Source organism: Zootoca vivipara, chromosome 5, assembly GCF_963506605.1.
Source record: "Zootoca vivipara chromosome 5, rZooViv1.1, whole genome shotgun sequence".
NCBI classification, from domain to species: domain Eukaryota; kingdom Metazoa; phylum Chordata; class Lepidosauria; order Squamata; family Lacertidae; genus Zootoca; species Zootoca vivipara.
This window is the reverse complement of record NC_083280.1, coordinates 65984234-66000954: the sequence shown is the minus strand read 5'-3', so window position 1 is coordinate 66000954 and position 16721 is coordinate 65984234. Positions and strand designations below refer to the sequence as shown.

At 41.7% G+C, this 16721-nt stretch overlaps 1 protein-coding gene across 1 annotated transcript; it reads left to right on the top strand.

Annotated features, from left to right (window-relative positions):
* The first annotated feature begins 4782 nt into the window (after window positions 1-4782).
* Window positions 4783-13868, top strand: LOC118096228 (lipase member M-like). Its single transcript, XM_035137757.2, has 9 exons — window positions 4783-4884; window positions 5845-5962; window positions 6895-7093; window positions 8022-8131; window positions 8641-8777; window positions 8993-9139; window positions 9723-9794; window positions 11870-11935; window positions 13635-13868. The coding sequence occupies exons 1-9, from the start codon at window positions 4783-4785 to the stop codon at window positions 13866-13868; spliced, it is 1185 nt and encodes a 394-aa protein (XP_034993648.2).
* Window positions 13869-16721: the final 2853 nt, after the last annotated feature.

Below are 16721 nucleotides of genomic sequence, written 5' to 3'. Positions count from 1 at the left end.
TATGTAGAGTGATACATTATATCCTATTGAATTTCCTGGAAAAAACAGGTGTTTGTTTCAAACACCCTAGACTAGTGTTTTATTTAAATATATAATAGTGTGACAAATATATGTGATAAAACAGGTAAGCTACAATGGTTAGACATTTACAAATGTCTATTTAGACATTTGCAACGAGTCACTGAGATTTATTGCTTTGTCAGTAAGCTCAAGTACATAGTCAAAATTAAGTTGCATCTGTGTATATAAAAATGCAAGTACATCTCCCTGAACATTCTAAAGTGTGAATAATGAGTGCATTGTGTTCTGTTTCTGCCAAAATGGAGATGTGAAGCTTTTTGAATTCATGCATTGATCACACCCATAGCTGCCAAGTTTTCACTTTTCTCGCGAGGAAGCCTATTCAGCATAAGGGAAAATCCCTGTAAAAAAGGGATAACTTGGCAGCTATGATCACACCTACAGATCCATTGCCAAAAAGTAAACACACACACACACAAAATTGAAATGTGAAGAACACTTGCTTCCTGCTGAATGCAGTTTTCCTGTCTCAAAAAAAAAAATCAATTTAACTTTTTATTATCCAAAACATTTCTATATTCTAAAGTAAAGGAACAGGTTTTCCAACCAACACAATAAAATGATGGTTTCAATTGAGACAGAGCACATCAGAACACATTTGCAATGCATGTTTCAGTCCTGAAAATGTGCAGTGATAATCTTTACTCATGTAGAGTATATCATACTAGACTAATCATAATTAACCTCTGCTGTGTCTGAGATTAGGGAGCACATCTTCCTCATTTGGGGACAATGTGGAGTTATATCCAGGGTGGTGTTGACCGCAAGTGTTTCGTTTCAAAAATTCACAGCACTCACAAAAAACCTAAGCAAATATGACAGCACCAACATTTTCTTCCATTCATTTTCATTGGAGATACTTTGAACTTAAGCTAGGTGAGGGGCTTGTTGGAAGAAGATCCACACACCTTTTCTGAAAATACTTAGAATTGCATGTGGCTCAGATTCATCTCCCCAGACCCTGGGGACTCGCAAAGTCTCCCATGGGACCTGAGAGGTGACAGAGCTGAGTTCCAGTTAGTTCCAGCCGAAAAAAGCCCTGGATCATCACCAATTTGTTCTTAAGCTCAAATCATTACAAATATACTGCAAATGTGGGCTTGAATTGCAATATAATGTTAGGAAATTTGTTCCCCGCCTGCCTGGTAAAGCCACCTGAACTCCTATAAAAAAACTTCTGCAGAGGAGAAATGTATAATATATTTGGAATCTGGAATTTATATGTAAAGATTTAAAATTTAATAAAAATTTGACAAAAGATACAAAAACCTCTGCAGAGAACTGGCTGCCCTCCTGAATGATGAGGGATACCCAACACTGGGTAGATTACAGCCATGGTGATATTTTTAAAAAATTAAAATTGTATTTAGTTGCCGAGAAGACTAGTTTGCCTCTTAAGTCCTTAAGTCACAACATAGCATCCAGAAATTCAAATGGATTTGCTGTGCGTCTTTAGTCAGCTATTATGTTCCAGGCAAATCTGGTCTAATGAATAAGCCCTGCTTCCATTTCATCATTTTTAATGCCACCACACCTGTGTATAATTAAACGCTGCACTGCTACATTGACTTGCTTCCTTGCAGTTTGTTACATTCTAGATCTTTTGCAACATTTATTCAAGGTCCCAGCTCCATCTGAGAATGAAGGGCAGGTAAGCAAAGGGCTAATTTTATTTTTTTAAAACCTGATCTTCTTAATTTGATTATGGTGATATATTCTTTATCTGGCCATTTTTCAGACTGTTCTCTTAATGAAAATATAACTGATTATTAATTATCATAAGGCTCAATCCTGTAGATGTCGAATCTCAATGAACGAATAATGCTTAATATAATGTCATACTTACATGTTCAAGTCCCATTGAAATTTGTAGGATTAAAGCACTTCACACTGTGAGATTTGCAGTGGAATCCTATGCTTGTCTCTACAATACATAGAAGTAAGTTCCCTTGAATTCAGTGGAGCTTTCTTCTAGGTAAGTGTCTGTAGCATTGTAGCTCTTTGCTTGCTAACCTGTACTCACCTGTAAGTCGCATTGAAACCAGTAGGGCTTACTGTACTTTTGAGTACAAAAAACTGGATGTGCTTTTTTAAAGACTGACTTAAAGAAAGCAGCTGGAAGTACATTGTTTGGGCTTCCAGGGTGTTGTTCAGGCTTCCAGAAAAGAATATGGGAAAATTCTCATGCAATTTTGTATTTTTATAAATAAAATTAAGTAATCTTTAAAAAGCATTTCTATACAGTGGAACCTTGGTTTATGAACACCTCGGTTTACGAATTTTCAGTTTACGAACGCCGCGGACCCATCTGGAACGGATTAATTCACTTTCCATTACTTTCAATGGGAAAGTTTGCTTCAGTTTATGAACGCTTCAGTTTATGAACAGACTTCCGGAACCAATTGTGTTCATAAACCGAGGTACCACTGTACCAGTCTCTCAGAAAATGTAAGGGCCACATAAAAACACTGAAAAGCAATACAATGCAATTGTTAAAATAATTCCTTATGCCTGTGTTGTTGTATGATAGGATCCTCTAGAAATATTTTGCAAAATGATAGGATCCTCTAGAAATGCAAAATGATAGGATCCTCTAGAAATATTTTGGCGGAGAACAGATGAAGTCCCACAATTGGAGTACCTGAATGAATGTCCATTTGTGAAGTGCAAATATGATCATTGGATTCAGTCCTGCAAGAATTTGTACAGTTAACTTTTGCTCAGGCCCATTATCTTATTTTATAAATTGTGGGGTACAGATTTGTGTTTTGGATTGAATTCAATACCTATCATTCACCCCATATTTGTCCTTATTCTAATGTTTCTATTAATTGCCAAGCAACATTAAGAGATTTCAGATTATGGTGTCTCCACCATTTGGAACAACAGTGGACCTAGCTAGACATGGCATTAATTACATGAGGAACAATTGTAACATGGTTTTAAAAGATTTGAAAGCAGGAAGTGGGGTGTCATTTGACAGCACAGGATCTTGGGAGGGGGTTTGAAGCCTTCCCAGTCAAAATCTTGGTGGAAATTACCCTCCACCTCCCTTTTGACAATTGGCACAAACAAAGAAAATCCTATTGGACATGAGACGTGGCAGGAGATTGGTTACTGGCCTGGGAAATTCTACTAAAAAAATAGAAATAAAATAAAGAGTTGGGTTTTTGTTGTTGTTGTTGTTGTTGTTTTTTGGTGTCATGTACTAGGCAAGATTTTCCCCACATCCCATTGCAGTGAGATGCAGTTTGCGTCATAATTTTGGGTACTATGTTTTCTCCTCACTCTTGTTCTCAGGAATGTGCAATCCTCTTATTAATTGGTGAATCAGTGGCACATAGATAATTTTGGCAGTAGTTGGTTAATTCTAGCACTGGAATTAACTTTTCCAAATTTTGGAATGTGAATTTTGTCTCACACCCAGAGTTGATACCAAAAATCGATTTTTGACAAGTTGAACAAAATACAGTCCTACCTTGTCTTAAGTACTCTTCAGGTTGAGTACTTTCAATTTAAGTATTCCGCGGACTTGTCTGTAATGGATTAATTCACTTTCCATTACTTTCAATGGGAAAGTTTGCTTCAGGTTAAATACGCTTCAGGTTAAGTACGGACTTCCAGAACCAATTAAGTATTTAACCTGAGGTACCACTGTAATTACTTGCTTTATTACATTGCGTGCCCAGGCGGAGACCCCCGACCCCAGGCAACACCCGGGGGGAATAATAACACATGACATGTGTTATGGGATTAAAATTGGCTACAACTTTATTAAACTTTCAGATGTAGGAAGACCTTGGCTTAGGCATTGAGTGTTTATCCCTCTGAGCCCCTGGGCGGGGATCTGGGGCACATCAGGGTTAACCAGTCTGTCTGGGGATTGGGCTGGCTCTGGATGACGTACATTTAAGCAGAGAGCCCACCCCTCATTTCACCGCAACACAGGGGAGTGCACTGACAACCATTCAGCATATGGCCAGTGACTCCCCTCAACACAACCCATTAAACGGGGAACTCTAGGATCGCACCCATGGGGGGGGGTGTCACGACTTCACGCCCCCCGCCATTGAGGGAAGATAGACTAAAGGATTCCTCTCAAGGCCTGAAACCAGCAAAGTTGTGATGTTTTGCTACGGGAAAGGTGAAACCTGCCAATGTTAGGAAAATTCCTTCCCGGTTCTTTAACAGCAACCATTGCAACACTGTAGCAGCGCCTGCATATCTGTAAAGAAGAAGTTAACCTGCAATAAAAGGCCTAAACGAAATGAGGGTAGGGCGGTTGAAACTCTGGAGCCAACTGAGAGCTCCTAGGTAGGCTCCACCCCCTTATATGCTTACTTGGTCCGCTCCCCTGGCTCCACCTCCCCAGTCACGATTTTGTTATTTAAACTGAGGTTTGGTGGGAACCTCAGGGTTCACGACTTGGGGAGGTGGTCCAGGTGTGCTCTGCCGGGAGTCACGTAGGATCGGGGGTGCTGCGCTCAGGCATGCAAAGGGTGCCCTTCATTTATTGTGGAGAGTGGCTATTCTACTCTGTGTCATTTATCAAATATTGCCAAACACTGATTGCCACCGTACATCTGCTGTCTCATAAGGTCTCCAGATGTCAAATGCAAATGTAAAAACATTTAAGAATATTGTAATACATTGATATTGTATTTCTTTGAAACTACTGGTATTGCTTTACCCAGGCCTACAATGTGGCTCGTTTTGGTAGTGGCCTGCTTAATCCAAGAGGCTTCCACTGCGGAAGAAGCTATAAGTGGAAGACATTTGAATCCTCAAGAATTTATGACTATTGTAAGTTGCGTATTCAAAGGCATTTCCTGCAGAATTTCAGATCCTGTGTGGGTTATCCCAAAGAAACTGATGATTCAATTGCAAGTGTTTGACACAAGCCATCTTTTCTGGTTAGGTGAATGACCGAGTCAGGCTAATTTATGCCCTGTGGAAAGTTCAGAGGGCCTAGCTTAATGTAAATGTTGACTTTGAGCCTGCCTGTGTTTACAGGAGATTATTACCTGAAGGCAAACATGAGTCCATTATGAAAAACTTGGCATACATCTTATGTATTTCTGTGTGCTGGTTTACCACACAAATTAAGCAATTTGCCTTAAAGTAGCACAGAATGATTCTTCTTTGACTGTTTTGAACCAGCATGGAGAAAACCAGAGGCAATCAACATGCTGGGCCACTGCACACAAAAAATATTGGCCTAATGTTGATTGGTGCTATTCGGACAAAGACAGCCAAAATTGATTCCAATTCCCATCAGTTCTAGCCAGCAGGGCTAATGATCAGAGAAGATGGGGGTTGTAGTTAAAAAAATAAAATAAAATTGGAGGGTACCACATTGCCTATACCTTTGTTAGATGGAATTAAAATTAGCCTCATTGACAGCTCTAATGTGTGAACTGGGCTTTAGCTTTGAGCTTTTTGGTGCTTACTCTTTCTACACTTGCCCTCTTATGCTGCTGTTAGGCGGCTTCCAAATGAATATTAAAAAGCAGTACAGCATCAAACATTAAAAACTTCCCTAAACAGGGCTGCCTTCAGTTGTCTTCTAAAAGTAAAATAGTTGCTTATTGCCTTGACATCTGCTGTCCCCGGGCAAGGATTATGCAAGTTGTAGTCCACCCACCAACATGTGAAGGGGACCTGTGGCTTAGGGGCTGGCTCGTAAAATAATTTATCTTGGCTATGCTTATATGCCTTGGAGTGTGGGATGGGGCCATGATTTCTTTTCCTCCCAAACTGCAGAATGAAATCATTCAATATTGGGGGTACCCCAGTGAAGAGCATGAAATTCTGACGGAGGATGGCTATTACTTACAAGCAAACAGAATTCCTTGTGGAATGCACAGTTCTGGCAAGACAGGTAATTTTGGAATGTAACAGCTGTGCATTTGGATTCATATAATACCTTAACTTTCTTTTTTGTAAGTCGTTTGGGTTTCATTTCGGGGGTGGGGGTGGGAAGGCCCCAGCAGATAGCTATAATTAATAAATAAATAAATAAGCTAAAGTGTCCCTGTTCACTAGGGAGAATTCTTGTCTTCTCAAACCTTACCCTGTTAAAAACTGTTTCATTTATTTTATTGTATGGCCTTCTGGATCAATAGTGCTCACTCCTTTGTCACGCTGTATAAAACGGGGTAATCAAAATCACGCTCTGCTGTAAATTGCAACTCCCATCATCTCTGATCATTGGCTCTACTGATTGGAGCCCAAGGGAGATGGAAGCCACAACATCTAGAGAGCACCAGGTTGGCTATTCCCTCTTAAAATTGATTTTAGCCACATGTACTTATCCTGGAATGAAAGAGAAATGAGACTCTTCCTGTTTAAATTTTACGCGATATTTACTTTCTGAGTGGATGTGCATGGGATCGGGCTATAAACATTCATTCATTTAGACATGCTTAAGATCAAAACAAATGTTTACTAACATATCCTGATTTTGAAGCCAGGCTATAGCTGAGTAATCCCTGAAAGACAGCAGCATCAGTATATAATGTGGTCTGTGGGGCACAGGGCCAGGTTGTGGGATTGGGGGGGGGGTAGTGGTCCTTGGTGTATGAAGAGTACCATAAGAACATCCCTCTTTTTATCTGTGAAATGTTAGGTGGTAATAAGAGGTGCAAAATAATTACAGGAACAAGTAACCATGTCTGGCCTAGAAAAAAATGACATTTGTTCAGGAACTCTGGAAGTTCAGATGTATCCTGCTGGAGTCATCACTACAAAGCATCACGGTGGGAAGTTTTGAGGTCACCCCCCTAGATTATATTTCTGTGCTTTCTTTCCCAGGACCTAAACCTGTTGTTTTACTAGTACATGGCTTGCTTGCTGAAGGTAGGTGCTGGATTGCCAATCTTCCCAACAATAGCCTGGGATTCTTCCTGGCAGATGCTGGCTATGATGTTTGGATAATAAACACTAGAGGGAGCAGCTGGTCTAGAAGGCACAAGACCTTGTCAATTGACCAAGAAGAATTTTGGAATTTCAGGTATGCTAAAAGGGCATTTTGGAGCTTAGGCAAGATGTACGCTTTTCCTGAGTGCTGTCCCTGACATACAGCTATAGCAACCTTATCTTGTAGGGAAAGCACTCTTGGACAGGGCTTTGAAGCATGGCAGAAGATGTTCCATTTGAGGTCTTGTAGCAATATGTTTGACTCTGCATAACTCTATACGGTTAACCCCTTAGCAATATCTACACTACTCCCCTGTTACAGAATTGCATGCAATATAATTGTATGCACAATACAAATAAAAGAGCCAAGCTCTATGAGTGGTACTGTTTTTCTATGCATAATTTTATAAATATTAATACCTCAGTTACATGTATTGTTGTATGTATTTAGGCACTGATTACTTTAGGAAATCTGGCATGTACAGTATATGCATATAATATCTGTATATTATTACACATATAACCCCAGTCAGGGGGGGTTGGGGCGGTCCGCACCGGGTGCCATCCTGAGGGGTGACACTCGGCATGCCCCTCCTTGGCCCGCCCCTAGCCTCCGTACAGTCTGTACGGGCTGCCGCGCAAGCAGCACCCTGTTACGGGGTGCCACTACTGTGTTACTTAAGATTAAGTTACTTAAATTACAGTTACAGATTAAGCTACAGTTACAGATTAAGTTACAGTTACAGTTACAGTTACAGTTACAGATTAAGTTACAGTTATTTAAGATTAAGGCCCACTGAATTTACTTTGAATTGACATGGTTAGTATTATGCTGTTAGATGTTTACCTTAAGAAGGAAGGGGCAGAGTAACACTGGGAGGTCCACAGGTTCCCCCATCCTTGTTTTATACAGTGGTGGTTGTTTGTCTAAGCGAGAAAGAGGTTCTTCCAGGATCTTCTGTTTCTGTATCTAAGCGTAGGTGGGCAATACAACATCTGTGTTTTGTATGTCTATATTTCAGTTTTCATGAAATAGCAATATATGATATTCCAGCAACTATAGACTTCATCCTAAAGAAAACTAGGCAAGAAAAATTATATTATATTGGCCATTCTCAAGGTGGGACACTGGGTAAGTTATGATCAAGTTATTGAAATGTATTTCATCCTTGCATCCTTGTTGAATATGCAGTACTGGGTCTCTAGGAAGACTCATCAACTGTAACTAAGGTGAATCCTGTATGCTTTTCTTTTTTCTTTTGGCAAATGGTTTGCAACTCAGGGACAGCATAAAGAGCCACTTACACACTAGAAAGAGATAATTGCTTAAGGTGAAAGCCAGTTAGGGTTCCTCTGCTGATTAAAAGCATCTATTCGTGGAACAGAATCACAAACTGATGTGGAAGTGTGGAAAACTGAATTTTGGACTGGAAAAATTAGGAAGAGAGAGAATCTGAAATTGACCAATTGGTTAATCCCTAGTCCCACTGCATTCTGTAGGACTTCTGAGTAGCCAGGAAAGGAGTGCACTGTTTAAGGATTCATAGGGGCACAAGAACAATGCAAGTATTGTTCCCCACCCCAATGCACTGTCCCAAATACTTACGGCTCCCATTTATGGAATACTTTGTTTTTTTGCAGGTTTTATTACCTTTTCCACCATTCCTCAGCTTGCTCCGAAAATCAGTCTCTATCTGTCATTTGCTCCTGGCTACACATTGGTAAACAGCAAAGGACTTTTCTATAAACTTTTGGTAGTTCCTGATGGACTCAGAAGAGTAAGCATTTCTTATATGATTTAATTACAATGGACTCAACGTAATTATTTCTGAACAGTTTTGAGTTTTGGGTGATTCCCCTTTGTCCAATTTGTAAGTGAGCTGGATAAAAGAAGGGATCTCCAAACACTCATCCATTTTTGTGTTATGACTGTGATAAAGAGCTAAAGGCTTCTAAGCAAATTTGGAATCATTTGCACATTTTTGTATTTCAGCTTATATGGGGCAATAAAGAATACTGTCTTCTTAGCAAGGAATTGAAAGCCCTCACTGCCAAGATATGCAGCTACCCAGTTATAGACAAATGGTGCCTCCGGTTCCTTTCCCTTGGGGTGGGATTTAACGAGAAAAACTTCAATGTGGTAGGTGCTTTCTCTTTATATCTTTCGGCAAAAGAAAAAGAAAAGCGAGCATCTACACATGAATACATTATGGAGCAGCAGCAGCACTATAGCCGCCCAGCACACACTGTACAATTGTTTTCATGTTATATTTTGATATTGAATTCTAATAAAGAACCTGGGTCAGGCTTGCAGTTCTGTTGATGTGTGTGGCTCGTTGAGTGAGCCTTCTCTATAGTGTACCCCAAGTTGCAGAGCGCCCTCCATTTAGATGAGATTTCTCTGTAGGGTGAAAGTTGCTGCTGACTATTTCTAGGATGTTGCTCTGCAACATAAAATAAGCTATGCAAGATGTTATTTGTAGAGTATGAGTTCAGAACATAAAGCATATAGGTATCATATGAAGCCCTGGTATTGTGCTGGTTCACGCTGCAGTGTTGCCCCTAACCAGTCAAGGAAGAGAATTAGGACTGGAAAACCCGGGTGGAGGATGCTACACAAAAGCTTCATTGGAAGGGAGGACAATAAGAGAGACTGTGGAATGTGTTTGCTGCTCTCACACAGCACGTAACTTCAGGCAGGACACCTTACCTTGTTTTTCCAGAGTCGAGCAGACATGTATGTTGGAATCTTTCCTGATTTTTCTTCTGTGAAAGCAGTGGACCACTGGAGCCAGGTAGATTTTGATGACTGTCTTCAGTGCAGTGCCAAAGCCTTAGTTCAAAGTTTGGTATTTTGACTGAATGTGCTGTTTAGAGTATGTGTTTATTAATAATCACATGGGTAGGGCATACCTTCCAAATGTCCTGAATTTCCAGGGACAGTCCCCGAATGACGAAAGCTAACCCAGCTTCTGATTTGTTCCTGGAATGTCCTTCATCCTCCCACCAGTGGCTGCCACCACTGAACTTGGGGAGGTGGATGAGCAAGCGGTTGTACTGAGCAATGGCTGCGGCTGAGAAGGAGCCACTGTGGCAGCCCAGCCTTGTGTGAAGTGCCTGCTCTGAGGGGCAGGCAGAGGGCAGGGCTACCCTGGGTGGGAGGAAAAGGGGATTGGAGCAGAGCACAAGGAGTCTTTATTTGTCTATTTAATAAAAAGCCCCCCCCCAATCTACATCTAATCTTGCCCCTTTCGAAAACTTATATTTTAGTGTATAAGTTTCTTTTTGTGAATTTACCAAAGAATAAAATAAAATAAAATTAGAATGAAGGGATTTTCTCAGGGCAGTGGAGGGCATGTGTACTGCACCCCATTGCTACAGTACTGGCACTCATCATTCTCCTGGTAAGAAATGCTCTGTGGTGGCGGGGAAGGGCCAAAAACATGGGGTGTCAAGGAGGGTCAGTTGGGGGAGAGTGAGAAATGCCTCTTATTTTCATCTGAGAAATGTTGGAGGGTATGCCAGGGTGGTTAGGGGAGTCCTTAGTTTTACATATATTACACCCAGTGCTTTTTTCAGGGGGGGGGGGTAGCGGGGTAGGCATATCCCTAAACATTTTGTGTTGCCCCGACTGACTGACTGACTGACTGACCGACAGACAGACGGACCGACATGCCAGCTGTCTCCACAGTAGCAGTGCAGACTGGAGCTCTATCATTCTCCCCGCCGGTGCCTGGGGAGGGGAGTATGGGGTGGCAGTGGTGGAGGCAACAGTCTCCTCCTCCTCCTCCTCCTCCTCCTGGGCTAAAGCCAGCCGGTGAGCGCTTGCCCCTCCTCACTTAAGCCAACTCCGCCATGGCCGTGGGCTTTTCCCGTACTCTCAGCGCCACTGCCTCAAGTCCCTCGTCTGGGGGTTGGGAGGGAGTTGTAGGAGAGGAAGGGGGCTGAGCGGGAAGAGGGAGAAGCCAAAATGAGAGCACACCTAATTATTATTTTTTTAAGAGAAAAAGCACTGATTACACCAATATTTAAAGATCAGCACAGGCCCTAGACAACTTGGGACTAGGATACCTTTAAAGGTAAAGGGACCCCAGACCATTAGGTCTAGTCGTGAACGACTCTGGGGTTGCGGCACTCATCTCGCTTTATTGGCCAAGGGAGCTGGTGTACAGCTTCCGGGTCATGTGGCCAGAATGACTAAGCCGCTTCTGGTGAACCAGAGAAGCACACGAAAACGCCATTTACCTTCCCGCTTGGAGTGGTACCTATTTATCTACTTGCACTTTGATGTGCTTTCGAACTGCTAGGTGGGCAGGAGCAGGGACCGAACAACGGGAGCTCACCCCGTCACAGGGATTCGAACCGCCAACCTTCTGATTGGCAAGCCCTAGGCTCTGTGGTTTAACCCACAACGCCACCCGGATACCTTTGTATGCCCTCAAAAGATTGCTAAGATTTTCAGTGATATTCACCCTCTGGAATATGCTCCACATGACACTTTTCTGGTGGAAACAATAGTTACAAAAATAGTTTGGCTTTTATTGATATATGTTAACTGTTTTATTGTTTTAGTTTGTGATAAATATTTCTATCTATCTATCTATCTATCTATCTATCTATCTATCTATCTATCTATCTATTCTATGTAAACCACTTAGGGATCATGTATATTAAGTGATATAAAATATTATATATTAATTCCTTAAATAAATTAAATATTTTTACACATATTTTTAAAGGGCTCCACTATTTTAGCAAGAGGTTTTATAAATATTGCATGAGGAGGAATTATAGCAATTTTGTATTTGCACATGACTATGTTTCAAAATTAAAATTTTCAAACTCTACATAATTCTTGTCCTTCTTCTAGATCACCAGGACACATAAATTTAGATTTTTTGATTATGGATGCAGGAACAAAGTTGTATACAATATGGTAAGGAAAAGGATGGGTTTGGGTTCTGTTTTAAAATTCTGCGTTAAAAAAAATGCTGTAATGTTTGAATTCTTGCACACTTCCTTCAGGAACTCTTAAAGACTGAGAGAACATCAAGGAAGCACAGAGAATAGGCTGAAATTATGGGATATATCCAACACTGTGCACACAGAGTACCACTTGCCTCTGCTCTGGGGCCTCTCTCAATTCTTGGCACAGATTTTGAGAGTGTGCTGGTTGGCAGAAGTTCAGTAGTGCATGCAGAGGTCTATAGCAGAAACAGATCTGCAGGGCTGGATACGATCCGATGGTTTTATTTCTATGGAAGCAAACAGACAAATAACAAATATGCATTCCAGTCTGGATCCTGACCTCTGCTTCTTTTAATTTTCTTACTAGATATCCCTCTACTTTCTTAAAAAAAACAGCAACGCCCCATCATATTTCTTCTTGAGTAATCAGTTCTTTCCTTTTTAATATTGTAACATGTTTTCAAATGATTAAATGTGCATAGGTGCTCTACTTTTTCATTCTGTACCTCCCATGATTGTTATTCTCATTAATGTCTTTGGAATTCTTTTCATCTTGTCAGCATCATCATTTTAACTGTGATGTGTTCACTAAACATTCATTACTTGTGGGAATCAACAGAGATCAGCAGAGATGGTCAGCTTAACATGACAACTTTTGTTGAATTCAACATTCAATGAAGCCCATTTTCCATCTTGGGCCTGGGGGCAGGCCCCATACTCACCTCCGCGGCTTATAAGGCTCCAAGGAGGCCTCGGGACATTGCTGCTGCTGCTGCTCTGCCTATGAGTATTGGGGAGGACTGCTCCCACTTGGAGCCCATTTTCCACCTTGGACCTGGGGGCGGGCCCCATACTCACCACCGCAGCTTATAAGGCTCCAAGTGGCACCCGCCCTGTGGAACGCCCTCCCACCAGATGTCAAAGAGAACAACTACCAGACTTTTAGAAGACATCTGAAGACAGCCCTGTTTAGGGAAGCTTTTAATATTTAACGGACTATTGTATTTTCATATTCTGTTGGAAGCCGCCCAGAGTGGCTGGGGATGTCCAGCCAGATGGGCGGGGGTATAAATAAATTATTATTATTATTATTATTATTTGAATCTGATTGGCAGCCTTAGTGTGGTGCCCTCTGCACATTAGAGAAATCATTTTATCTTCTCAACATTAAAATGCTAGAATTTCCTAAACAAAGGAGCCAGTAAAATTTTGTAATGTTCTTCCTCAGGTTGTAGCAAACTATTGTAGGATATCATTAACTGTCACTAAGTAAATGTGGATGAAATATGTAAATTACATTCCTGCATTGATATCCATTTTTGCTATTACATATTTATGGGATCGTCACTCCACACATTACTTTCTGATCATGATTCACATGATCCGGAGCATAATATTATACATTAGAGTAATTAATCTTCAACCACCAAGTTAATGGATCTGCAAAAATGTACTTAATGTAACTAACACACAGGAGGTTTTCCTATGTATTACTGGCCCAGAGAAAACATTCAAGTACTAAAGAGGGGGAAATGGATAAATGGAAAAAAAATCAGATGTCATACATCTCAGAACACTGAAGGTTTTGAATCAGCAAATGTCCGAAAGGTAAGAAAATTGGTCAGCGCCATCACTGAAACCTATTTCTGTTTTTTTCTCACCTACAGACCACACCTCCATTTTATAAAATAGAATGCATGGAAGTGCCAACAGCTTTGTGGAGTGGAGGACAGGACATTATGGAAGACGAAAAGGATATTCAGCTCTTAATCCCTCGAATCCCCCATTTAGTTTTTTACAAGAATATCCCTGATTGGCAGCATCTGGATTATATATTCGGTCTCGATGCTCCAAAGCAGCTATACCCTGACGTGCTTAAACTGATGCAGAAGTTCAAATAAATTCTATATTTAAAGTATATGTTTCCTATACTGTATTCCATATTAAAGTTGAAACTAAAGCTGATATAGTAACATAAGAATATGCCCACAGTCTAGAATCTTGTATTTTCAGAATGGCTAACCAGACAAATGCTTCTGAACAGTTCACAAGTAGCACATGTTGCTTTGGTTTCCATTCTATCCAAGGGCAAAACAAAGCAGTATTTTGCAAGTGGTGACAGCAAGCAGGATTCCTTCTCTTTACTGCTGCCTTTTTTTCTCTTGTCCCCATCAAGGAGCCAGAAGGGGCCCTTTCCCAGCCCTGAACTCTGACCTTCCCATAGTGCCAGACATGGGGCTGACAACACACCCTGGGTGTGGTTTCCAAGCACTCTTGAGAAAAACTGTGCAAGGGATTTTGTGGAGGTGGATGGGACAACCCACCTGCAGATTATGTGATGACATAATGATGCCAAGTGATTGATAGGTGTGTGGCCCCACCCCATCAATTTTTGCCCATGAGGTTGATCCTCATAAGGATCTGGCCCAGAGATCCAAAAAGGTTTGCCACCTCTGTACTAGCATAACTAATAGTTGCTGATAGACATACTTGAAGTGTACATTGTCTCTCTCTCTCCCCATCAGCTTGTTTACACTCTCAAATAAGTTGAATAAGAAGGAGGTAGACAAATAAAGAATATTAATACTATATTATTTATACCCCGCTCATCTGATTGGGTTTCCCCAGCCACTCTGGGCAGCTTCCAACAAAATATAAAAATACAATAGTCTGTTAAACATTAAAAGCTTCCCATTCAGGACCAGGGAGTCCTCCACACCTGCCCTCCTCCTGTCCCCCCAAAACAGTAATCCTGTCTTGTCAGGATTCAACCCCAATCTCTTAGCCACCATCCATCCTCCAACCACCTCCAGACACTCACACAGGACTGGTTCTGATTTGAAATAGAGTTAGAGCTGGGTATCATCCACATAGTGATGAACACCCAACCCAAACCCCCTGATTATCTTTCCCAGCGGCTGCGTGTAGATGTTGAAAAGCATGGGGGAGAGGACAGAATCCTGAGGCACCCCACAAGTGAGAGCCCGGGGGTCTGAATACTCATCCCCCCCTACCACTTTCTGAACACAGCCCAGGAGGAAGGAGCGGAACTATTGTATAACAGTGCCCCCAGCTCCCAGCCCCCCCCCCAAGATGGTCCAGAAGGATGCTATGGTCGATGGTATGAAAAGCAGCTGAGAGATCCAGCGTAACTAGGAAACAGCTCTCACCTTTGTCCCTAGCCCGCCGGAGAAGAGCGAGGAGCATTCTCAGGGATGACTCACACCCTGGCCAGCACCTTTTTAATCTTCTGCCCTCGGGCAGAACATATAGAAGCACGATAAGCTGCACCAACAGGTTAAAGAACAATTTATACCCATGGGCCGTGAGACTGCTGAATGGAAGACAGCAACATTGCAGCTGACGTTCGGGGTTGGTGGTCGTGAGACAGCACCCAGAGTGTAACAAGGACTGAGTGATTGTGGGTAGGTGGGGGGATGGGGGGCTCATTTAATCTCACTGTAAAGTGGTACAGTGACAATAAAGTCTTTCTATTTTGACTATGGCAGTAAGAATAAGGCTGTATACAATACTGTAATTATAAGGGTTGTGGTGATGGGGATTTGTCATAGATTTAAATGTGTTAAAGCTGCATATTTATTTGGGACTAGCTCTCAATAAACTTAGTGGGTCATGAAAAGAAAAGGAGTAAACCTTGCACAGTTGTGGAGTCCCTGAGATGGTTGGATGGCACCTTGTACAACTTCTGCAGCCAAGGTGATGCCAAATGTATTGTTCTTATTTCCTTTGGAACACATCCATGAGCCGAGAGTGGGGTCTTGTTGTCCAGACACCCCAGGGATGCCATGCACACTGCCCAGGCTTGCGTCACTGGCGAGGTCACCTGGGTGCTGCTAATGCAGCGGTTTGACTTCACCGCTGGAATCACATTCCATTGTCTCCCAAGACAGCTGGATACTGACATTGTAAACTTAGATCCCATCTCTCTCCTGGTAAACCCTTAATGCTTCCTTGTACACTACAGCCATGCCTGGGCCTCATGGCTGAGGTCCTGGATTCCACAGCCCAGATGATCACCCAAAGAGCACCAGATAACTCAGGCAAAGGCAAACAAGTGCAGTGTCAGCACCTTGGCCAGCATGGGCATGCCGTGCTCCAACAACAGCATTTTCCTTCCTCATTCTTTTGTAAAGGTTTTTATAGTCAGGGGTGACCACCCTGGCCTCTATGTGGTTACAGATGCTTATTTCATTTCATTTATCGTATTATCCTTTCCTTACATTGGAATGTTGCTTATTCCCAAGGAGATGTGTTTAGCCTCAGAGCAGAAGCAAACTCAAAATTATTCCTGTAGTCATGATGGTGCTATGTTTTAAGTGCTTTTTAAAACATAAAGCCGCACATGCTCAGCATGAATGTGTTTGTGTATGTGGATAGATGATAGATAGATGGAGAGATAGATGATAGATAGATAGATAGATGATAGATAGATAGATAGATAGACAGACAATAGTTTCAAAACTGTTATTTTGTTTGCAGAAGCAGGAATGTAGAAGCAGTTGTGAAGCAATGAAATGGTAGTGGGGAAGAAATATCTTGCGTAGCTTTCTAAAACCTTCTAAACCTCAAGCCTGCAAGACCGTGAAGTCCAGAGCCTAAAAGTACCAAGCTGAACCATTTGTCGCTTTGTCAGACATACATGTTACCCCTGACACAGATCCTCAATGTCATCGTACATCCCACAATGTTAGCATATGCTATGCTCAATCAGTCATCCAATAATTATCCTGGAC